General features: G+C 38.4%; 1 protein-coding gene and 1 pseudogene across 5 annotated transcripts in view; one reads left to right on the forward strand and one right to left on the reverse strand.

Moving 5' to 3' along the window:
- Positions 1-25,240, forward strand: part of CDK19 (cyclin dependent kinase 19) — a 182,401-nt gene that overhangs the window by 129,403 nt on the left and 27,758 nt on the right. For 3 of the 4 annotated variants that reach the window (XR_014295158.1, XM_082634125.1, XM_082634127.1), the window contains exons 3-4: positions 3,658-3,768; positions 5,490-5,630. Coding sequence is in view for 2 of the 4 variants with exons in the window: in XM_082634125.1 (XP_082490251.1) it covers positions 3,658-3,768; positions 5,490-5,630 (252 nt within the window). In the remaining 2 variants the exon portion in view is untranslated. Of the gene's footprint in view, positions 1-3,657; positions 3,769-5,489; positions 5,631-25,240 lie in introns of those variants that run through there. The other variant, XM_082634126.1, reaches the window with a different exon arrangement.
- On the reverse strand, positions 15,922-16,707 carry LOC309811250 (proteasome maturation protein-like; annotated as a pseudogene). The gene is made up of 2 exons: positions 16,342-16,707; positions 15,922-16,125 (listed from the first exon to the last, which is right to left on the reverse strand). The product of its transcript is annotated as a proteasome maturation protein-like (transcript).

Here is a 25,240-nt window from a genome sequence, read left to right on the forward strand (position 1 = left end):
AGGGAACGAAACAGACATAGTTTGATATTTATTAGCCTCAGCCTGCCTTCACATTGATATTTAGTGACTTATAAAGACTTGAAGGGTTGGAATTCTCTGGTGGTCCAGTGGTCAGTACTCTGCACTTCCACTGCAGGGGGCATGGGTTTGATTCCTGGTTGGGGAACTAAGATCCCACATGCTGTGTGGTGTGGCCGGGGAAAAAAAAAAAAAAGACCTGTAGGGTAGAAAAGGCATAATAGGTATGCAGAAATGGGAAGTGTATGTTGCTATATAATGCAATTTTGGGGATAAGGGGAAATTTTCTAGTAAATGGATGCAGTTTCAAACTTTACCCTCTTCCTTCCTGTATGTCACATTAAAAGGTAACCTGAATGAATGGAAATTCCTCAAAAAAATCAAACATAGAATTACTATAGGGTCCAGCAATTCTACTTCTGAGTATATAAAAGAATTGAAAGCAAGGACTCAAACAGATATTTGTACATCAGTCTTCCAGGCAGCATTATTCATAATAGCCAAAAGGTGGAATCAACTCAAATGTCCATGGGATGATGGGAGGGATGAATGAATAAGAAAATGTGGTGTGTACATATGATGAAATATTACTTAGCCTTAAAAAGGAAGGAAATTCTGATACATGCTACAACATGGATGAATCTTGAAGACATGTTAAGTGAAAAAAGCCAGACACAAAAGAACAAATATTGAACAGATCCATTTATATGAGGTACCTGGAATAGTCAAATTCATAGAGACAGAAAATAGAATAGCAGATACCAGGGGCTGGGAATGGGAGATGCATACTGGCAGAGTTTCACTTTGTGAAAACATTCTGGAGAAAGGATACAGTGGTGGTTCTTACACAACAATATGAATGTACTTAATGCCACTGAACTGCATACTTAAAAATAGTTAAAATGGTAAATTTTATGTTATATATATTTTACCACAAAAAAAGTGACCTGGAAATACCATGGAGCTGTAAGAAAGAACAGAAGGATTTCTATAAACTAATATTGTAGTGGTAATGAGAGATTTACAGGATAAAGTTAAAAATAAATAGGTGCTATCTTTTGTGTAAATATTCATATTTGCTTTTATTTGCATAAGCAAACACTGGAAAGATTAACAAGTAACTAATAAAAGTTGTTACTTCTAGGAGGCAAGAGGGTCTGTGGTTACTGGGGGCAGGAGTGATAATGGAGACATCTGATTGTATCTCCTTTTATGTACTTTTGATTTTTGAACTATGTAGATGTATAACCTATTCAAAATAATGTTCAAACATAGGACTTAAGGTAGATTCATTGTAGAGGGATCAGTAATTTGTAGTCACAAAACACATAATTTTTTTAGAGATATTGATTAAATATTGCTACATGTGACGTGCCCTCTCCCAGACAAGTGGGGTCCAGGGTTCAGGGGTCTGTGCCAGTGTTTGGTGTTTCAAGAGCCTGGTTTAGATGCAGAAGTGAGTTTCACCTTTCCTTCCCCTGCAAGCAGGAAAGAGAACATATATTCTGGGTAGACACTTAATAAAATCAAATTCTCTAAGTTCATCAATAGCAAGGTTGACCATGGCAAGTGGGGTCATCATTAAACACATTATTTGACTGAGTCTAGGAGCCTAAAGCGTTCAATAAGCAGGAAACTGTCTGAATATAGCTCTGCATTCCTCTAAAATGCCGCTTTCTCTGATTCCATTATTAATTAGGAACATATGATGTGTAACATTTGCATCTGAAGCCAGAAGCAGGACTGCTTAAGATTTCTTAGGCCATGGGAGCAGAGACAGTAGCTGATAGCTGAGCACCCACCTAATTCTGCACCCCCTCAACCCTACCCCTCAGCAAGGGAGTAGGACCGTTGTATCTTCCCTGGTCATTTTTCTTCCAGCTCCTCCTTTCTCACCTACATGCAACAGGAAATACAGGTAGAATCCTGAGGCAGGCTGTGAGAAATAAAGGCCTGCTAGGGGCAGCTCAGCCCATCCTACTTTTCTTTCTTAGCTGTGTTCCAGGGCATATGGTTTGGAGGGAGAACCCAGGGAGTCACATCTGGGAATCATGCCCAAGTTATAGCTGATAGAGCACCTTCCAGCAAGGTTGTCAAGGTGTAGGTGAAGAGAAAGAGCTGAGTGACAGAGGCAAAATGAGAGAATGGAGAAATCTGTCATTGAAAGTAGTGAAGAAATACACAACTGGGAAGTGGCCTATAAAAGTTCCAGAGGTGGAGTTCAGATGACTTTGACATGATTCCAGCACAAGCATTCAAGGTATGCGCTACTCATTTCAAGTTATTAAGATAGCTAAGTGATTTATTTCTCTCTGCCTCGTTGATCTATTTGTACGTCTGTCTTCCCTACCACATTGTAGGAATTGAAGACAAGGACTTTAGCTGAACTGGAAAAAGCATGGACTTTGGAATCAGGCAGATCTATCTAAATCCAAACCTCTTCTCTTTCTAATGTTGAACTTTGCTCCAGTTATTTTTATTACACTGAACCTCAGCTTCTGTGTGCATCATAGTGTTGTTAGGAGGATTAAGTGTGAGAAAAACAATTTATATACTCTCCCTGTTTGTATCTTCCACAGAGCTTTACATTTAAAAGGCATTTGAAATATTTATCAAACTGAGTATGTTTCTACCTATTAAGTCTGAACCCTGGTTAAGGACAGCGTGAGGCAGGCATATTTATAAGGCTTTCACCTTGAGCAGCTAACGTTATTGTTGCTAAATATTTTATCAAGCAACTGCCTGCTATGTGCCAAGTACTAAATTTTCACTTGCTGATCTGGTCTGTCTTTCCTTCTTATTATCAGAGTCCAGCTTGAAGCTTTCTGCTTTGTGTAGGCCTATTCTTTTCCCTATTTACAGGACCTCTTCTCCACACCAATTTTTATCAGTGGGTTTGAGAGTCATTCCTTTACGCTCATTACTCTTCTAAAAAACCTCAGTCTCATGCTCTAGGCATGGATAAGTTAGGGATTGTTAAATATCTTTCCTTCTTTTGTCTAATATTTATTGAGCACATACTGTGCTGGAGTGGATACAAACAGTATTTCTGCTTCCCAAGAAGTTTTTCCTCTAGTTAAAAAAGAAAATACTCACATGTAAAATATATTTAATTATTTAGCAATATGATATTACTTTTGCTTTTACTATTTTACATTTTACCATGTAAAAGGATCCCATTTAAAAAACACACACATAGGGCTTCCCTGGTGGTGCAGTGGTTGAGAGTCTGCCTGCCGATGCAGGGGACGTGGGTTCGTGCCCCGGTCCGGGAAGATCCCACATGCCGCGGAGCAGCTGGGCGCGTGAGCCATGGCCACTGAGCCTGCGCGTCCGGAGCCTGTGCTCCGCAACGGGAGAGGCCACAACAGTGAGAGGCCCGCGTACCGCAAAAAAAAAAAAAAAACCACACACACACATACACATAGAAAAAGGATCGGAAAGAAATGCACCAAGATGTTAACAAAGCTTATCTCTGAGTAGAGGTATTTGGGTGTGCATGTGTGTGTGTGTGTGTGTTTAATGTTGCTTATCTGGATTGTCTAAATTTTCAAAAATTTCATTTTGAAGTTATGGGAAGTGCATCATCCCCCACCCTTGCTAACAGGATAGTGACCCCTCTCTTCCTCTTGCATTCAGCTTTTGCGAGAATTGAAGCACCCTAATGTGATCGCCCTGCAGAAGGTGTTCCTTTCTCACAGTGACAGGAAGGTGTGGCTGCTGTTTGATTATGCTGAGCATGATTTATGGGTAAGTCTAAACTCACTTTATTTTTAGAGTAATTCTATATAGGTATGAAGAAATAAATGTATGTGCTCCATACTGCTAATGCACAGAAAGGAAAACTTGCTCTGTTGACCATAGTTCAAAATAAATACACTAAATGTAAATTTTGATTTAAAAGTAGAGCAATAAACATTAACATCCTATTTTACTGAGAAGATAGTATTTGTAACATTCAGAAATTTCACTTCAAAAAATCTTACTGAGTGGGAAATTGTAATTTTATGCAAGTAATTAATGGCAGTTTACTAATACGTGTAGTGAAAATGCTTTCTTTTGAGGTCCACACAGTAGTTCAAATTTAACCAGTTATGTACTTGTGTACTTGTGTTATGTACTTGTGAATAGTTTCTCTCTCTAAATTAAGGTCAATCTTGCAGTCAGCATTTTGCCATTTAAAATGGACTCCACCAACTGGAAGAATACCTACGGTTTTGCAAATATTAGGGTTGTTTTTATCAATATATAGAAGAAGCCAAAATTTTTAATTCCAAATGTTTAAAGTTAGGAATCAGGGCATTTAAACATTTTATCCCAGGAGTTGCCAAAAGTAAAAAAAATTCCAATTTGGCAGTAAGTTCAAATTTTGGATAATTAATTTTTTTTTTTTTTTTTTTTTTTTTTTTGCGGTACACGGGCCTCTCGCTGTTGTGGCCTCTCCCGTTGCGGAGCACAGGCTCCGGACGTGCAGGCTCAGGGGCCATGGCTCACGGGCCCAGCCGCTCCGCGGCATGTGGGATCCTCCCAGACCGGGGCACGAACCCGTGTCCCCTGCATCGGCAGGCGGACTCTCAACCACTGCGCCACCAGGGAAGCCCTGGATAATTAAAGTTTGATTCAATATAGTGTGGTTTGTCATCTATAAAAATTGTAAATCTTTTTAGGAATAACTTTAGCAAACTCATAGGGCTTGAAGGAGATTTCAATTTATGCTCTTATAGCAGATATTGACAAGAATCTCCTCTGCCGTGGATATTTAGTACCCATTTTGGCACGTTTTGGACAAGGGTGGAGTGGAGATGGAGGTGGGTGTGAGGGGTGGGCGCAGGTAGAATTTCTTCCCCTTCATTACAAAGTTTTTATGACCCACAATGTAACATGTGTACATAAAAATTGGAATATTATGATCTGGTTGTATTTATTTCAATGGGACTGAATTCTCCTTTTTTCTCTCCCTGTTCCTTTCTAGTAGTGATTTGCTATTTAATATTGACTACTAAGAATATATCCTAATTTCATTATGTGCCAAAGAAGGCGAACTTTCCAATAATTCTCGTAATACATATAGCCAGTGATGTTACCCAAATGCACTAACTTTTTATAGAATAGGAAAGATTTACAGGGTTTTTTTCCTTTTGTTTACTCTTTCTGTCAGTAGAGAATACAACTAATACTATTTTTTAGGCAGGTTTTTAAATACCAACCCTTTTTACTTCTTGGTTTTATTTAATGAAAATCTTAATGGTTTCAGTAAATCTAGTCATTATAACCACATTAATACTGTCATATTTACCCTCAGTATAGATTCTGTTTTGGTTTGATCTTATTATTCAAATTATTTTTCTTTGTGTCATTATTGGCCTTTAATAAGTAACCTTAAAATGTAGAGAATTTATTGCAGCCTTGATTGTGTTTTATTGACACAGGCAAAGACTATGTTATTATAATATATATTTTTTAATTTTTAGCATATTATTAAGTTTCATCGTGCATCAAAAGCAAATAAAAAGCCCATGCAGTTGCCAAGATCTATGGTTAAATCATTACTTTACCAGATTCTTGACGGTATCCATTACCTCCATGCAAATTGGGTGCTTCACAGAGATCTGGTAAGTATGTTTCTTTTAAATCTCTCAATATGTGTCTTTCTCTTTTCAAAAATATCTTTTCTTCTTGGTACAGTTATGATGAACATGAATTATAGAAAAATTTGAAAATGCACATAAGCAAAAAAGAAGGAAATAAAAATCGCCATAAGCCTATGATCAAAAGATTACCATTATTAACTTGTGGTGTATGTTCTTTCTTCCCTTACATTTACGCACAGCTATAAAACGTCATTGTGATTTTCAACAAATGATTGGCATAATTTTTGTTTTTTTAAATTTTTACTGGAGTATAGTTGATTTAGGATGAGCATAATCTTAATGGGATGGCCATATGCGAAACAAGTACCTTTTGATCCATTTTGTTTTTTGTAATTTTGCTCACCATTAGTAACACTTAAATAATTAAAGACTGAGTTCACATTGTTTTCAAAGCTAAACTGAAATAATGACACTGCCTCCAGTAAATAGAATGTTATTAGTATTAACAATAAGTAAATAAGTAAATCTAACAGGGGAAATATATTAATACTTATTAGGCATATTATCCATAATTCAAATGTTTGATGTTTGATTTTACTTTTTTACTCAGTACACATATAACAAACATTTATTAATGTCAGGTTATTTTATTCATCTTTTCATTGTTATCATTTTAGTTTATGTTGATGAGATTTTTTGTTCTTAAGAAATATGGGTACTTAATAGCTGTAATACCACTGAGTTTATAGTTGCAAGTTTTATTTTGCTTAGGCTTTTGCAGATTCTAGGGATATAGTAGGGATAGATCTAGGTCGACTCAATTTTTTTAATTGAGGAGAAGTATTTATTATAGAAAGGAATGAATACATAAGGGGATCTAGATAGTACCCCTTGCTACCTTGTCAGTCAGGCCTAGTCTTCTGGCTTGAGCATCTCTTGATGTGGCATTGAAGTTACATTGGGGCCAAATGACAGGGACCACAAAGATGCATTTACCATTTCAATAGAAGCATTTCACCTCATAATTTTAAACTACGGTTCTCAAAGCCTTCCACTTATCCACGTTACTATTACCCGTGAATCAGCATGTTTTAAAATGATTCTTGGGTACATGAAGTTGTTCTAGGTCAAACTTTCTGTCATAAATGGTTTTAGATTTTAATTTGCTGTATATAACATAGCCTATGTGAGTTATATTTTTGAGGTCATATTCATGTTTGAATCATTGATCAGAATCCTTTACTGAAGATTAACTGATCTCAACTCTTCTCTTTTTGTCACGAAATTGTATATTTTGTTCTAAATAGCATAGATTAGCACATTTTATTTGTGATGTCACTGCCTGAATATCCAGTGGTACTAAAACCTAATATAACCAGGACTCAGTTTTCTCCCATCCAAACTTGCTGCTGCTTTAGTGTCCTCTATTTTGGTTATGGCAGCACCTGCCTCCTAGCCTAGAAAGTTCTTTTACCACTTGCAGACCCTTGTACTCGACATCCAGAACTTGCCTAGTCCTGTCAGTTTCACCTCTAAAATATCTCTTCCATTCATCTGTTTCCATTCCTAGTGCCTCATTCCTAGTTCAGGCCTTTATTATCTTTTTCTTGTAGTATGGTGCTAGCCTCTTAACTTGTCTCCTTATCAACAATCTCTTTCCCTTCCAGTCCACTTCAGATCTTGTGAATAATTACTCAGCCCCTGCTTAAGGACTTTGAAACAGTTCCTCATTGCTTACAGACTAAAGCTATAGTTCCTCTTTTGGCTTTTGAGGTCTTCTCAGGTATAGCCATAACTGCCTTTAAAAATTTTCTTCTGTATCCCTGTAATCTTTTACTTACACTGTACTGTTTAACTATTGATTGTTCCCTGGATCCTCCTGAGAGTTCCTGCCTCAGTGGCCTTTATTTCTCCTGCTAAAACTCCTTACCCCGTCTCCACATACTCAAGTATTACCTGTCTTTCAGGACCTGCACAAATGTTAAAACTTATCCTCATATCCATCATTACTTAGAAATAATCTCTCCTCCTTGTTGGTTGCTGTTGTACTTCATCTTTACTTCCCTTCTGGCATTTGACTATTAGTACTATAGTAATTTATATAGATGTCTAGAAGATGTTCTAGGCCATAAACTTATTGAGTGAGTGGAGTCTATGACTCATTTTGGTACACTACTGCTCCAGTACACAGTAGGTACTGAGTAAATATTTCCTTAGTGAATGAATATCAGTAAGAATATTAATTACTACAGCATGTTTTTGGATCAGGTAACATATGTATTCAGCACACTTCCCAAATAAATTTTTATTATTTCCTTGTATGTGCAAAGCATGAAAGGGTGAGGACAGTACAAACATGACTGTATCAAGACCTTCTTAGGAGTTTAGTCTGAGAGAAGAAATAACGACATGTACACAAACAATTTTACTACCCGATAGACGAGAGAGAATGTGAACATGGCAATGTGAGAAGTACAGACTAAATGCTATTCAGGGTTAGAAGGGGTTCTGAGTGGGGGAATAAGGACAAGCTTCAGAGAGGTGCCATTTGAGCTGGACTTTGAAGGATGAGTAGAATTTAAACAGAGATTTGAGAGATGAGGGTAACCTAATGGAGTGTTGGATGTAACATTTCTGAGGCGAGAAAGCACTTGAATTATCCCAGAAACAGTGTGTAGTTCTGTCTGGCTCAAAAATGGATAAGCTGAATTAGGGTAATATGAAGTAAGACTAGGAAGATATGGGTTGGAGCCTGATCGAGGAAGGCCCTAAATATCAGGCTAGGGAGTTTGTTTGTTTTTAAGTGCTAAAAGTTTGTGAGCAACAGAATGAAGTTTTTTTTTCCCCAAATGAAATTATTTTTCCCCATTAAAGAAGCCACCATTGATTATTACTAGTAGTAGTTTTTGTTTTTTGGTTTTTTTTGTTTTGTTTTGCGGTACGCGGGCCTCTCACTGCTGTGGCCTCTCCCATTGCGGAGCACAGGCTCTGGACGCGCAGGCTCAGCGGCCATGGCTCACGGGCCTAGCTGCTCCGCGGCATGTGGCATCTTCCCGGACCGGGGCACGAACCCGTGTCCCCTGAATCGGCAGGCAGACTCTCAACCACTGCGCCACCAGGGAAGCCCCATTGATTATTATTACTTCATCCATAGCATGGACACAATATGTATGTTTTTAATTGAAGTATAGTTGATTTACAACGTTGTGTTAATTTCTGCTGTACAGCAAAGTGATTCAGTTATATTTATTTATACACACACACACACACACACACACACTCTTATTAAAAATATTCTTTTCCGTTATGGTTTATCATAGGATATTGAATATAGTTCCCTGTGTTATACAGTAGGACCTTGTTGTTTATCTATTCTATATATAATAGCTTACATCTGCTAACCTCAACCTCCCACTCCATCCCTCCCCCAACCCCCTCCCCCTTGGCAACCACCAGTCTGTTCCCTATGTCTGTGATTCTGTTTCTGTTTCATAGATAGGTTCATTTGTGTCATACTTTAGATTCCACATATAAGTGATATCATATGGTATTTGTCTTTCTCTTTCTGACTTGCTTCCCTTGGTATGATAATCTCTAGTTGCATCTGTGTTGCTGCAAATGGCATTATTTCATTCTTTTTTATGGCTGAGTAGTATTCTATTTTATATATGTACCACATCTTTATCCATTCATCTGTTGATGGACATTTAGGTTGTTTCCATGTCTTGGCTGTTGTGAATAGTGCTGCTATGAACGTAAGGGTGAATGTGTCTTTTTGAATTATGGTTTTGTCTGGATATGTTCCCAGGAGTGGGATTGCTGGATCATATGGTAACTCTATTATTAATTTTTTAAGGAACCTCCATACTGTTTTCCATAGTAGCTGCACCAAGTTACATTCCCACCAACAGTATAAGAGGGTTCCCTTTCCTCCACACCCTCTCCAGCATTTGTTAGTTGTAGACTTTTTAATGATGGCCATTCTGACTGGTGTGAGGTGGTACCTCACTGTAGTTTTGATTTGCATTTCTCTAATAATTAGTGATGTGGAGCCTCTTTTTAAAAAAAATTAATTAATTTTTGGCTGTGTTGGGTCTTTGTTGCTGCATGTGGGCTTTCTCTAGTTGTGGCGAGCGGGGGCTAATTTTTGTTGCAGTGTGTGGGCTTCTCATTGTGGTGGCTTCTCTTGTTGCGGAGCATGGGCTCTAGGCGCGTGGGCTTCAGTAGTTGTGGCATGCGGGCTTCAGTAGTTGTGGCATGCGGGCTCAGTAGTTGTGGCTCGCAGGCTCTAGAGTGCAGGCTCAGTAGTTGTGGCACATGGGTTTAGTTGCTCCGCGGCACATGGGATCTTCCCGGACCAGGGCTTGAACCCGTGTCCCCTGCATTGGAGGATTCTTAACCACTGTGCCAACAGGGAAGGTGGAGCCTCTTTTCATGTGCCTATTGGCCATCTGTATTAGCATGGACACAATATTGAAGATGTGTTCTGAAGGTGGTTCTGACCTAGTATCACACTTGTTTGTATTTTACCTATACATTCCCCTAGTGCCTCTACTGCTTAAGTAACTCTAATAAGATTTGAAACTTTAAGCCAGTAGGAATATAGTCTGTGATAGCCTACTCAGTTCTTTCGCTGATCATGAAGCCTGCTATCTGGACCATATTGTCATGGTTTTGCCAAAGTATTTTCAGGAGTAGAAGATTTAAACTGTATGTTTACTTTACAGATATATTCATTGGTAGATACAGAAAGATAGAGCATATCAAGAATGAATATGGTTAAAAGGGATACGTTGGAGACATTTGAAAAATTATTATTTTGTATGTGAGCTGAAGAGTAGAGTTGCAGTTTTAGTCAATGAGCAGGGTTTTTAAGTGCTTCATTTCTTATTATGATAGGGAATCTGGCTTTACACTCTTTGTTAGTCACAACTGTTTCAGAGTGCATACCATCTCTAAATTTTCATTTGGTGTGAGACACCTAGAAAATCCATACAATTAAAGGTGTTAGAGTAAATATAAATTTGCAGTAATAGTATAACCTAACAAATTTAAAAAGTAAATAAAAACCAGTGTTTTGGACTTCACACAAAGAAGCATTATTACATCATCAGTGAGGTTGGTGTTTTTCATTGTGATTGATTTCATATCTAGAACAGTATTTTAATTATGTCATTTGGATACTAGAATTTAATACAGAAATAGAGAATTTAAATAAAGTCACCAAAAAGATGACTTATATTGAGGAAGTGCTTTAAAAGGAAAGGAGAAAAGGAGCTAAATATATTCATCTTAGCAGAGAGACAGTAGAGACATAAGTTTATAAATATTTGGAACTTGTAAACACCAAGGGAGGAAAGATATATTTTAATTTTACAGCAGGATATAGCTAAGAGTAAGAAGATGAAATACAGGATGACTCATTTTTATGGGATTACTATTCTGGTAGGTTGGAAGAATGCCAAGATATAGTTTATCCCTTTTTCAAAATTACGAGCTTCTTGGGCTTCTCTGGTGGTGCAGTGGTTAAGAATCCGCCTGCCAATGCTGGGGACACAGGTTAGAGCCCTGGTCCGGGAAGAGCCCACATGCCTTGGAGCAACTAAGCCCGTGCACCACAACTACTGAGCCTGAGCTCTAGAGCCTGCGAGCCACAACTACTGAGGCCGCATTCCACAACTACTGAAGCCCGCACGCCTAGAGCCTGTGCTCCGCGACAAGAGAAGCCACTGCAATGAGAAGCCTGCGCACCGCAACGAAGAATAGCCCCCGCTCGCCACAACTAGAGAAAGCCCACGTGCAGCAACAAAAACCCAACACAGCCAAAAATAATAAATAAAAAAAATTATTTCCAAGATAGTTAATCTTGCTACTTAAGCCTCAGTTTACTCATTTGTAAAATGGCAGTAATGATAGGTGCTTTATATTGTTGTTGATTCCATTGTCTTAGCTCCAGAGTTCCTGAATTCCTCCTGACTTCCTTTCTGTAGAAGCTTCTGTCCATTCTTCTGAATATCATCAGCAGTGCAGCGATGCCCTTTCTTTTAACCACTTGCTTCCCCAGCATTCCTTTAGCCTGATACTCCTCCTAGCCACTTACGCTTTACAGAGTAGAGCCCTACTGTAAATATGTGAAACATGCTTCTTGGTGTTTAAAAAAAAATAGTAGGCCATGTTTCATCTGGTTTATATTTAAATATTGCTAAATATTTTATATTTAAAAAAGTTTAAAAAACTGGCTTAAATGAGATCAAAGTGTTTCAATTAACTTTTCATTCTAACAATTCTATGCTAATCAAATGACTATTATTTTTCATTTGATTTATTAACGTTTCACTTGACAAATTGTGACAGAAAGCAGCATTTATTTATTTATTTATTTATTTATTTTGCAGTCCGCGGGCCTCTCCCTGTTGTGGCCTCTCCCGTTGCGGAGCACAGGCTCCGGACGCGCACGCTCAGCGGCCATGGCTCACGGGCCCAGCCGCTCCGCGGCATGTGTGTGGTATCTTCCCAGACTGGGGCACGAACCCGTGTCCCCTGCATCAGCAGGCAGACTCTCAACCACTGCGCCACCAGGGAAGCCCAAGCAGCATTTATTTTAATATGATTTAGTCACCCTAATTTCTTTCAGAATGCAGAGCTAACAATGAAAAAAGTTAAGTATGGCTTGGTTATCTTCTAACCTTCAATTTTAGGTGATTTTGGACAATTACAGATCTTGTCATGCTGAAGAATCACACTAGGGCTTTGGCTGGTGACCTTTGGTTCCTAACTAGTTCCTTAGAGCTGGTCCTCCACAGTCTGTGGCTCAGCTGCTCATGATGGCAGCCTGAAGGCCTTTGATGGTAGTCATGTCATCTGTGTACAGATGCTTCTACTGCTTCTATACAAGGCCTTGTAAAGATAGGTATGGTAATGTTTCTTACAATGCTCTGGATACTGTGACACACATCTTACAAATGTAAGAAGGTATTATTGAGGTGTTTTCTAGATACGGGGCTGTGATTCTTTCTGGCATGTCCGTTTTTCCATCATCCATACCCATAGCCCAGTAACCGGAGCTTGCAGCAGAGTCCTGCACATCTGCTGGTTTGAGTTAGAGCATAGTGCTCCACCATCTGTTTGACAGGCAGGTGATACTAAGAATCATACTTCTAAGAGGGCCAGCTTCAAAGGGGACGTGGTTTGACTCACAGTGGCTTATGAGGCCTCTGAAGGTTCAGCTCGACGACAGGGCTCTTTTGATGATCCTGACTTTAGTATAGTTCTATCAGCCTGTACTGACAAACACATTTCTAGAACGCTATTTGCCAAGTTAACTTCATAGTCCCTAGAAGGGTATATAGTCAAGATATATTCCACAGTGACAGCAATGGCAGAAACTGGTTAGGAGTGAAGGCCTACAGAAGGAGCCCCAGTACTTTGAGGCCTATGTTTAAAACTGAAGAATCAATTCAGGCATACTATTTTATTAAATTAATTTTATTGAAGTAGAATTTATATGCAATAAAATATACCCATTTTAATCACAAATTGATGAATTAGGACAAATGTGTATGCTACCACAGCATTCTATTTGACCAACACTGTAGGATGATTCAAGGTCCCTTACTGAGAATGATGGTATCTTCATCAAGAGGGGATCTTGCATTTAAGGACTGATGATTCGTTTCACTGGGAGATTATTTATACGGTTATTTTGTGTGATCATATTTTCAACTAAGCACACATCTGGGTAGAAGTCTTCTATTGGTGAGGACTATAAGTCAATTAAGTATTGTTTATTTGCCAGGTGTGCTTTTGTTCTCATAACCCTGGCCTGGAGTGCATCTCTGAGAGACTTAGGTTCTAAGTCTGGGTCTGCCACTGTGGACAGTGGACTTAGTTGAGGTTACAGGTTTTTTGTGTTTCTTCATGAGTAAAATGAGAGGGCTGTTTGATAACTTCTACCTCTGACGTTCTTAATTTCTCATAATAAGAATGACTTATTTGATTTGAATGTGACTGTCACACATGTAAATGGAAAACTACTTTCTACCAGTGTTGCTTCTCTGCAGGTGGATTGTACTAGTTAATGAACAGGATAGCACCTGAATGTCTTTGTAGCCTTGTTTCCTGGCCTTGCTGTCAGTGTGGAATATATCTTGATTATACTGTTGGTGACCTTGAAGTTTGTTAGGTAAATTGCCTTCTAAATACATGTGTTTGTCTTGCATAAAGCTTTTTATAAAGGCTGCTTTTTATTGGTTCTTGTTAGAGAAAAGAAAACCTTATCTCTGCTGTTCAGGCCTGTAACCACTCCTAAAAGGCAAAGACAAAGAAGTGCATTGTTAACTGTTGTGCAGTGCTGGGTTGGCAGCTGTTTACCATGAATACTGAGGCTTAATACCCGTTACAGATACCTCTAGACCATTTTAAGGTAAAATGAAATTAATCACAGCATTTCGTATTATAGACTGCTCATTTTAAGACAGCCTACATCTAGTTATTGATACATAATTTCTAACTGGGAAGGAATTTTTGCTGAGAAAGAGCACTGTAAATAGTGGTTAGGTTCTCTGAATACAAAGGCCTATTTAACCCACAGTACACCTAAAGTATGACACGAATAGAACTGTGGAAACTAATGTCCATTTTTCTGGATTTCTGTGGGGGAAGTACTGGTTTTTAGACTTAGAATGTTTGCTTTATAAACATATTTCGTCCTTCTAAGGTGTTCCAGACAATATGCTGGGCACTGGAAATACGTCCCTTTCCTAATGAATGCGTGGTGGGGAAGATACACATAAATTGATAATCATGAAATAGTAAGGTTTAAAGAGAAATTGTAAAGTATATTCAGGGATTAGCTCTGCATAAGGTACTGAGAGCACAGAAGCTTACCTAACCAGTTGGGATGGGGCTCTCTTGGAGGACTCACACTGAGCTGAATCTGAAAGGATGAGTAGAAATTTATAAGAATGACTTGGGGGACGTGGGTGGGGAGAGCATTCCAGGCAGAGGGGACGGCATGAATAAGGGATTGGGGTAAGAAACTGTGAGCACTTTGATATTACTGGGGCAAAGCAAAAAAGTAGTGAAAGGAGAGGAAGAGGAAAGAAATAGGGACCAGATTACAGTGGATCTTAACTGTCACGTTTAGAAGCATGGGTTTTTCCTGTGGTCAGTCAGAGCTGAGCTGGTCAGGTTTTTGCTTAAGAAACACTACTGAGACAGGGATGTGGAGAATTGGTTTGAGGGTGCAGGGATAGCAGCTTTCTCAGGCTGTTGTAATGAGCTGGTTGAGAAATGATGAAGGCCTGAATCAGGTCAGAGGTAATCCAGATAGAGAGGGGGGGAGATAGCAGATAAATCTTCAGGGGGTAAGATAATCAGGCCCGAGGATTGGTTAGATTTTAGGAATAAAGGACAGGTGTTCAGACTTCTGCTTTTGTTGATTGAGTGACTGAGAAGGGAATACTATCAGAAAGAGAGGCAGTGAAGATTCAGTTTGAACAAGTTGAATTTGAGATGATTGTGGAGATAGCCAGCATACAGTTGACATATCTCTAGATATATAGAAGTTTAGAGACCTAGAGGTTTAGATTTTGGAGTCATTGGCATATGAGTGATTGCTGAAACCCTGGACTGAATTAAAATTAGGACTTTAAAAAATCTATATTCAGAAGTGAGCTTGGCATATTTCATGGTAAGTGCTTACTCTGGTTTCTTAACAATTTCTTTCAAAATTGAGAACTTGCCTACCAAAGGACGATGAATACTGAGCATTGGCAATTTTCATTCATTCATTTAATTGTTCATTCATTCAACAAATATTTTTTTAATTGACATCTGCTGATTGTTTTATTTAATTTTTCACTTTAAAAACAAGACCAAAATCAAAACCTCTGAACTTATACTTTTCAACCTGAAAGAATCAAAGAATATAGTTATAATTCTAAAGTAGCATCAATAAAGCAAGTGTTATTCTTATGAGTATTAATGGACTATACTGAAAGAAGGTAAAATATAATACTCTTATTTTGTACTTACTTTGAAATGCTGCCACTGAACAGATGTTTATTCTGAAAGATGCTACTATGAAGTTTGCAGACTCAAATACTCATAACGGTTATCCAAAAGTAAATTTATGGAATAACTAGAAAATAGACTGAATTGGAACCTGTGGATAGTTTTACGATATTAATTAGCAACATTTTTTGAAAGACATAGGAAGCTATTGTTTTAATATAAATTAGAAGTTTTAAAACCATCTCCCTTTAGTGCTTTCAATTATCACATAAACCAAAGACCCAAATAATTTCAAATGATCACAGATGCTATTTAGGCAAAAATTCTCATGTGTCAGTACTTTTAATGTTGTGCACATCAAATTATAGTAAAAAACGACTATAAAGATGCAGCCCCTCTATTTCCATGAACAGCACACTGCATTACAGTAAACCGAGCTTATATTCAACCATCAAATGTGGTTCTCCCATTATTTCACTTTGTGACGGGTCATTAAGAATATCTTCAGGGCTTCCCTGGTGGCGCAGTGGTTGAGAGTCCGCCTGCCGATGCAGGGGACATGGGTTCGTGCCCCAGTCCGGGAGGATCCCGCGTGCCGCGGAGTGGCTGGGCCCGTGAGCCGTGGCCGCTGAGCCTGCGCGTCCGGAGCCTGTGCTCCACAACGGGAGAGGCCGCAGCAGTGAGAGGCCCGCGTACCGCAAAGAAAAAAAAAGAATATCTTCAAATCCAATAGTCTCATCATTACCCCTCAAGATATCCAATGAAAGGTTTGAGCTGGGAAAAAATGGAAGACGCTGAACCTGCTGCACTGCCTTGAATTCCATTTGTAGTTTTAGTGGAGCAAATAGACCCTGGATGTTTCTCAGTGTGGAAAAGTTCATTTTATCTTGGTTGAGCTGGAGGTTTTTTTCTGATAATTCAAGAGGATGACTGGGCAAAAGTTCATTTTTCACACAAGATCTTTTCGAAGAAGATCATGACTTTCAGAAGGTCCACTTGCTGAAAGTTCAGTAACTGGAATACTGTCCTTTAGCTGAGATCCAAGTCCTCTGGCATTCACCTTCAACTCGCTCTGCGAACCCATTCAACAAATATTTATTAAACGCTGTATGCCTGGATTTCAGCAGATACATAAAGTGGGGATAGAAATATCTTCCCTGCCCTTTAGGAGGTTGCAGTCACAATAATCAGATTCTCTATGTTTTTAAATCCTTTACTGTCAATGAAGTTATTTTAAGAGGTAAAATTATGATAGACTGATGCTACTAGCAAATGACTACTGTGATTAAGAAAAAAAGCATGTCTCTCACTCTTAGTTCTTTGTCCTGTTTGTTACAATACAGAGTCTTATTTGTTCAAGGTGAACAATGGAAAACAGTGTAAAGAAAGGAACATAAACCGAAAATTTTCTCCTGGGAATGTACTTCTGTATCAAATGTGACGAGAGTCATGCCACTTCTGTATTTAAAGAAAAGAATAGTTGTAGCCATTAATATTAGGCTAGCACTGTTCATTGTTCAGAAACTAGTCCAGTTGATGTCTGATTGGTTTTTTCCTATTATTCAGGATTGTAGACAGTTGTGTTTGTTTTTCTGTCTTCTTTACTGGTGCTGATGAGAGTCATCTTGTGGGTTTCATATTTTTGTTCCAAATGTCCTGGTGTAGGAAGTGTAAAGCAAATGTAGTAGGATAATTGTATATCTTTAGGCTGTTCTATTTATGATGTGCCAATTAACTGAAATAAATTTAACCCTGTGAAAAAAATTGATTCTATAAAAGGAAAAAGCAAATCTAGAATACATGCAAACCATCATGAATGTACATTCAAGAACTAACTAAATTCTGCTAAAATACAGATATTTCAAGAATAATTTCTGAGTAACCGTACTGTTTATCACATTAATTCCCTGACTTTTGCCTTTAAAATACAATTTATCTAAAATGAACCCTGCAGCCTTGATTTGTCTGTCCAATTTTATTGCTGATAACTTGAATATGAGACATCCAACTCCTGCCATTTCTACTGTTTCTATGGTAACTAAAGTGTGCAAACCCAGCAGTATCACTTTCTTTCACAGCTGGCATTTTGTGTTCACAGTAAGAAGAGGGGTTTTAGTAAAGCATAGTCTGTGTTAACTGGGATGTAACTAGGTCAGAACAATTTTGGTATCCTTTTTTCATTCTTTTAGGTTTGTATGTGTGGGTGTGGGTGTGTGTGCATGAGCTGCAGTTTCCTTTGTTTTTTAACAGCATATGCCTTCACTTAATTAATCACTGTCAAAGTTAGTCTTTTGAAAATTCAGCGTAATATCTGTAAGCGCAACACAGTGTGGAATCTTGAGGGTTATATGGAGTTGTTCTGAGACTTGCCCCTAGCCCTGTAGGTCCTTGAGTATTTCCCTTAAGAAGAAAATCGATGTGAAAATGCTTTGAAAAGTTAAATGCATTTTATTTTTATTTATTTATTTTCCATTATGATTTATTACAGGATATTGAATATAGTTCCCTAAGTTAAATGCATTTTCATGGTGATCATGTTATTTATTTTGTTGTTATTATTGTTATTTTGAAACATCAAGCATCTTATGACCATAACACATTCACTTGTCCTGAAGGGGACAGATAATCCCAGTTAAGAGGTGTGCATTAAAAAATGATTCCCTCTGTGATTCTAGATTTTTACTTGACTCCAGGAACCCTTCTCTATGGATACTGCCCAAGCTCTGGGTTCCTTTCTCAGACTGTACAAAAGAGCTCACGTTCGCTGCTCCCCTAAACCACGTCACCACTTCTGTCCTCATCTCAGGCCTCACTCTTAGAGCTTCCATGGGCTTCAAGTAGATCATGTCAAAGGTATTCTCTACTGTCTTCAGAACTAGCTAGATCCTCTTTTCTCTCTCTCCCTCTCTCCTCATTCCATTGTGGTGCTCATATTCATATTCTCTGTTTCCATATAGTGTGACTGCAGGAACTTCTAATAAGAGCTAACAGTGATCCAAGATGAACTTCCTGCTTTTCTCCCATTCAGCAGCTCATAATCTATTTTCATTTCTTATACGAAGCAATTTTTGTTCCCTTATATCCTACTTTGTGTTTTTATCTTATATCTTTATTTAAAAGGATTTAATTCCTAAATCCAAAATTTAGGAATTGCGAACAGTGTAACAAATGGTACATAAAATGGTTTATTTGATGATTTTACAATTTAAAAAATTGTTATATCCCAGAGATTCCCATTCTCACTAAGGCCTTGAAAAATGTACTCTAAATCTGCCTTTACCTTTTTTCCACTTATTTGGGTCTCATTTACTGTTGTCTAGCTTCTGTAAATGCACAGAAATTATTTTTTCTGAGTCACCAATGACCTTCTAATTGTCCCAAAGTTGCCTCTTCTCAGCTCTCATTCTGTTGCACCTGAAGGCTACCTCTTCCTTTTTAAACTCTTAGCTTCTAGAACCCTATGCTGACTGTTTCCTTACCTTGGATGCTCTTTCACCAGTTCTTTCATTGGCTCCTGTTCTTCTACCCTTTATTCCTCTCAGCGTTATTTTTTTCTTATATTTTTAAAATACCATTTATCTAATTGTAAACAATACCAAAATATACAAAATCAAACATTATGGAAATATATAATGTAGTAGAAAATGATAATCTCTCCAAACCCTGCTATCAGAGATTGGGCAGGATATATATAAAATAAATTATGCAATTTGTAAAAATTATGGGTAAGATGGATAATATAACAAAACGATGCTAATTCTAGTCATGAAAAACCTAGTCTTTCCGAGTCCCCACGTCATTCTGTCTGACCGGCACCCCTCCCTAACCTTTGCCCCACCCCTCCTCTGCCGCCCCTGGGCTAACTGCCCCCCTCTCACGTTGACTGCAGCCGCACTGACCTCTTGCTCTTTCTCCAGTGAGTCAGCCTGCCAGCTCACCAAGGTTTTTCCTCACTGCTCCGAACACCATGATCTTGCTCTGCTGCAGATCTCGTGGCCGCCCTCATCAACTCTCAGAGCACAGGCTAGACAATGCTCAAGAACCCATCCAGTTCTGCTACCCAAATGACTTGTGCCGAAAGCAGAACCGCTGCAAACAGCAAGCAAGCCCTACCTAGGGTTTCCTTCTCTTTAGAATCATCAGTGCCTTATCACTCTGTTCTCCCCGATGCCCACTGTTCTCCGTAGTGTGTCTCTGCTTTACCTGTGCCTCAAGCCTTTTAAGTTGCTCTTCCCTTATTACTGCACTTTCTTCAGGTCTTATCCCAGATGTTACCTTCTCAAAAGAGGCATTATGTAAGTAATTTAAAATTATGCTTGAATGATGTTGGAAATAACACCCTGTCATCCCACTCCCAACAGTACCTATCCCCATTCCTTGCTTTATATATTATCTTACAAAGCATAACAGTCAAGAGCCTATCACTTAACTCAATAACTGGAATATTACCAATAGCTTGCTTCTACTTATGTTTTTTCCCTCATCTTATCCTCTTGTCTCCTCCCAAGAGGTAAAAAATATCCTGAATTTTGAACCTATTATTCACTCCTTTTAAAAAATAGGTTGATCACATTTGTATATATGCCTGAACAGAACATTTTTTAGCTTTGCTCGGTTTTAAGTTTTATGAAAATGGCATCTTGTGTATATAGTCTTCTAAAACTTGCTTTTTTTCTCTCAATATAATGTTTCCAAGATCTGAACATTTTTTACTTTTATTTGTAATTCAGTGATTTTCACTGCTGTTTTAAAATTCATTGTGTGACTCTACCACAATTAATTTCTCCATTTTCCTATTGGCTAGAAATTTGGGTTGCGTCCAGATTTTTTTTTTATTACAAACTGTGCTGCTATGAACATTCTTTGGTGTTTCTAAAAATGGAATTACTGAGTCAAAGGGTATGCAATTGTTCAGTTTTGCAAGATGATGCCAAATTGTTTTCCAAAGAAGTTGTACCAGTTTATTCTCCCACCAGCAATGTATTGGAGTTCCCCTGACCTACTTCCTACTCAACTGTTCTTAATTTTTAACCAATCTACTAGGTGTAAAATGGTATCTCACTGTGATTTTAATTTGCATTTTCCCCATTATTGATGAGGTATAGCATCATCTTTTCATATACTTAGTGGTTAAACATTTTCCTCCTTTTGTTAAATCCCTGTTCAGACATTTTGTCCATTTTTCTATTAGCTTGTTTTTTCATATTGATTTGTAGGAGTTCTTTATTCTGGATACTAAACCTTTGTTACTGATAAGTGTTGCAAATACTTCTGCCTGTTTGTGCTTTGTCTTTTTATTTTCTTTATCTTTGATGATTGGAAGGTTTTTTTTTGTTTGTTTTTTGGGGGTTTTTTTTTTGCGGTACGCGGGCCTCTCACTGCTGTGGCCTCTCCCGTTGCGGAGCACAGGCTCTGGACGCACAGGCTCAGCGGCCATGGCTCATGGGCCCAGCCACTCTGCGGCACGTGGGATCCTCCCGGACCTGGGCACGAACCCGTGTCTCCTGCATCAGCAGGCAGACTCTCAACCACTGCGCCACCAGGGAAGCCCTGGAAGTTATTTTAATAGACAAATTTATCGGTCTTTTCTCTTATGGTTATTCTTTGTATCTTGTTTAAGAAATTCTTCCTCACCTCAGAAAGATATTCTCCAATTTTTTTTCCTCCAAAGTTTTAAAGTTTTGCTTTTCACATTTAATTCCTTAATCCTCCTGAAATTGTTGTTTATATGATATGAGGTGAGGATTCATTTTACTTATTTTTTTCCCACTTAGATAACCTGTTGTGCCAGCACCATTTATTGATTAGTTCTTCCTTTCTCCGCTGATCTGAAGTTCTCTCTCAGTATTTTGGTTCCGTCTGGGTTCTCCATTCTCTCCCATTGATCAGTTTGTCTATCCCTGTACTAGAACCACACTGTTTAATCACTATAGCTTTAAAATAAATCTTGATATAATGTTTTGAGCCAGATTCCTCTCCTCATCCCCTACCCCTAACACTTTGTGAATATCTTGGCTATTCTTAGCTCTTTCACATACATTTTAAAATCAGCTTTTCAAGTTCCACAAGGAAACTCTGATGGAATTTTGATTGAAATTGCATTGAATATACAGAGAAGTATTGGGAGAATTGATGTCTTTACTATATTGAGTCTTCTTATCTATTAACATGAGCTCTTAATTTATTTAGAACTTCTTAATATCATTTAAAACAAGGTTTCAAGGTGTTCTGTATAAAAATCTTGTAAATCTTTTGATATATTTATTCCTAGGCACCTTATACTTTTTTGTTGTTGTTGCTATAGAAATGCTGCCTTTGAAAAATTATATTTCCTAGGTTTTTTTTTTCTGATATACAGAAATACAGTTGACTTGTTCATATTGTTCAAGTAGCCAGACGTTCTAAACTCTCTTACTTTTGCTAATAATTTGCCTGTAAATAATTTGGGCTTTCTATGTAGATAATTATATTATCTGAAAATAACAATAGTTTTATTTCTGCCTTTCTAATGCATATGTCTTTAATTATTGTTTTATAGTACTAGACTTATAGTACAGTGTTGATTTTAGAAGTGTTAATAGTGGGTATTCTTACATTATTCCTGATTTTAATGGGAATGATTTCAATGCTGCTTTCTTAGTTTTTGATACATACCCATTATCAGGTTAAGGAAGTTTTTTCTAGTCTAACTTGCTGAGAGTTTTTATCATGACTGGGTGTTAAATTTTATGAGCTGCTTTTTCAGCCTCTGTCAAGATAACTAATCATCTTTCTTCTTTAATCTGTCACTGTGGTGATGGACTTATATAGATTTTCTTATATTAAGCCATCCTGGCATTCCTTTTTCTGGACTTGGCTTATTACTATTTTGTTTAATATTTTTGAGTGGAGTTGGCCTGAAGTTTTTCTTTCTTATACTTTGTTTGGTTTTGCTATCAAGGTTATACTGGCTTTCTAGAATGTGTTGGGAGTATTCCATCTTCTTCTCTTCTCTGAAAATGTTTGAATAAAATTGAAACAATCTGTTCATTGAAAATTTGGAGAACTTGCCTCTGTGATCATCTGTTTTCTTGGTAGCAAGATTTTTTTTTTAACATCTTTATTGGAGTATAATTGCTTTACAATGGTGTGTTAGTTTTTGCTTTATAACAAAGTGAATCAGCTATACATATACATATATCCCCATATCTCCTCCCTCTTGCGTCTCCCTGCCACCCTCCCTATCCCATCCCTCTAAGTGGTCACAAAGCACCAAGCTGATCTCCCTGTGCTATGTGGCTGCTTCCCACTAGCTATCTGTTTTACATTTGGTAGTATATATAAGTCCATACCACTCTCTCAGTTCGTCCCAGCTTACCCTTTGGTAGCAAGATTTTTAAGTCCAGTTTTAATTTATTTACTACTTCTTGGTTTCTTCAGGTTTTCTAATTCATTTTGAGTTAATTTGTAGGTTACAGTTTCTTGAATTTGCCTATTTTGTATATATTTTAAAATTAATAGATATAGTTTTTTAATAGGGTTCTTTTATCTTTCTAACCTCCACTGAATCTATAGTTATGTTCCTTTTTTAATTTGTAATATTGTCTATTTGCACCTTCTCTCCTTTTGATGTAGTTGTCCTAAAGGCTTCATAAATCCTCTCTTGTTCATAAATTCCTGCCCTTACCTTTATCTTTATACTTCTACTTTCTTTTGTTTTAGTCTGTTGAATTTTGTTTTGTTTTGTTTTAACTTCTTAACTAGGCACATAATTATTTTCAGCCTTTCTTCCTAACGTAAATATATATATATATATATTTTTTTTTTTTTTTTCTTTTTGCGGTATGCGGGCCTCCCACTGCCGTGGCCTCTCCCGTTGCGGAGCACAGGCTCCGGACGCACAGGCCCAGCGGCCATGGCTCACGGGCCCAGCCGCTCCGCGGCATATGGGATCCTCCCAGACCGGGGCACGAACCCGTATCCCCTGCATCGGCAGGCGGACTCTCAACCACTGCGCCACCAGGGAGGCCCTAACGTAAATATTTAAGGCTATACATTTCCCTTGTAAGTTCCACAGGTTTTTATAGGTCATACTTTCATTATTGCATTTCTGAGTATTTTAAACTTCTTTAAACTTCTTCATACGTTCTCCTTTTACCTTTGAATAATTTAGAGGTATTTTTACATTTCCAAATATATGGAGTTTTAGATTTATACTTTTGTAATTGACTTTTTTGGGGGGGCTGCATTGGGTCTTCATTGCTGTGCATGGGCTTTCTCTAGTTGCGACAAGTGTGGGCTTTTCATAGTGGTGGCTTCTCTTGTTGCGGAGCATGGGCTCTAGGTGTGTGAGCTTCAGTAATTGCAGCACGTGGGCTCAGTAGTTGCAGCACACGGGCTTCAGTAGTTGCAGAGCGCAGGCTCAGCAGTTGTGGCGCACAGACTTAGTTGCTCCATGGCAAGTGGGATCTTCCTGGACCAGGGATCAAAACCTGTGTTCCCTGCCTTGGCAGGCTGATTCTTAACCACTGCACCATCAGGGAAGTCCCTGTAATTGACTTTTAACTTAATTTCATTGTGGTCGAGAACATAGTCTGTTTGATAACAATTCCTTGAAATTTCTTGAGACCTGCTAGTACACTAACAACATTTGTAAATGTTCCATGTATGCTTGAAAAAAAATGTGTATTCTCTAATTATTGGGTAAGAAGTTGTTTATATGCCTGTTAGATCAACTTTGTTAATTGTGTCCTTTGGATGGTCTGTATCTTACTAATCTTTTGTCTGCTTGACATATCAATTATTGAGAGAAGTTTGTTATCCTTGGTCTTTTCCCTCCCTGAAATTATATCAAATACATATATATTTCAAGTACATAATGAGTTTTAGGAGTGTTCTCTCTTCCTGGTGAATTGAATCTTGTATCATTACATGGTGACCATCTCTACTCCTAATAATGCTTTTGTCTTAAAAGCTATTTTGTCTGACATTACTACAGTTGATTCTTTTAGCAGTTTGCCTGCTCTTTTTTTTTTTTTTTTTTTTTTTTTTTTGCGGTACGCGGGCCTCTCACCGCCGCGGCCTCTCCCGCCGCGGAGCACAGGCTCCGGACGCGCAGGCCCAGCGGCCATGGCCCACGGGGCCAGCCGCTCTGCAGCATGTGGGACCCCCCCGGACTGGGGCACGAACCTGTGACCCCTGCATCGGCAGGCGGACTCCCAACCACTGCGCCACCACGGAAGCCCCTATCTTTTAATAGCCTTTTACTTTCAGCTTTTATGGTCCTTCCACTTAGATGGATCTCTTGTAAATAGTGTGTGAATGGATTAAAGTATGCTTTTAGCAGGCAAATGTATTGTTTTAGTCCTTAAGCCTAAGTTAGGACGTTTTTCCTACAGAGAGGGTTTCCTTTTGCTTCTTCTGGTTTACTTTAGTCCCCATGGGAGTCTTGACTGATTGTTAGGGAACAGGCTCAGTTTCTTCACCTTGCTGGTGGTCCAGGGTTCAGTGTCCCCAATGAAGTGTGTTACTGGCATCTGCTCCCAGGTCCATCCTGCCTTTCCTTCCTTCTCCAGCCCTTATTTGGGGGTGGGGCTGGGGTTGTTGTAGATATCCCTTACCTCAGTGGTTCCCCAGAC

This window comes from Mesoplodon mirus (assembly GCF_964341445.2).
Source record: "Mesoplodon mirus genome assembly, chromosome: 10".
NCBI lineage: Eukaryota > Metazoa > Chordata > Mammalia > Artiodactyla > Ziphiidae > Mesoplodon > Mesoplodon mirus.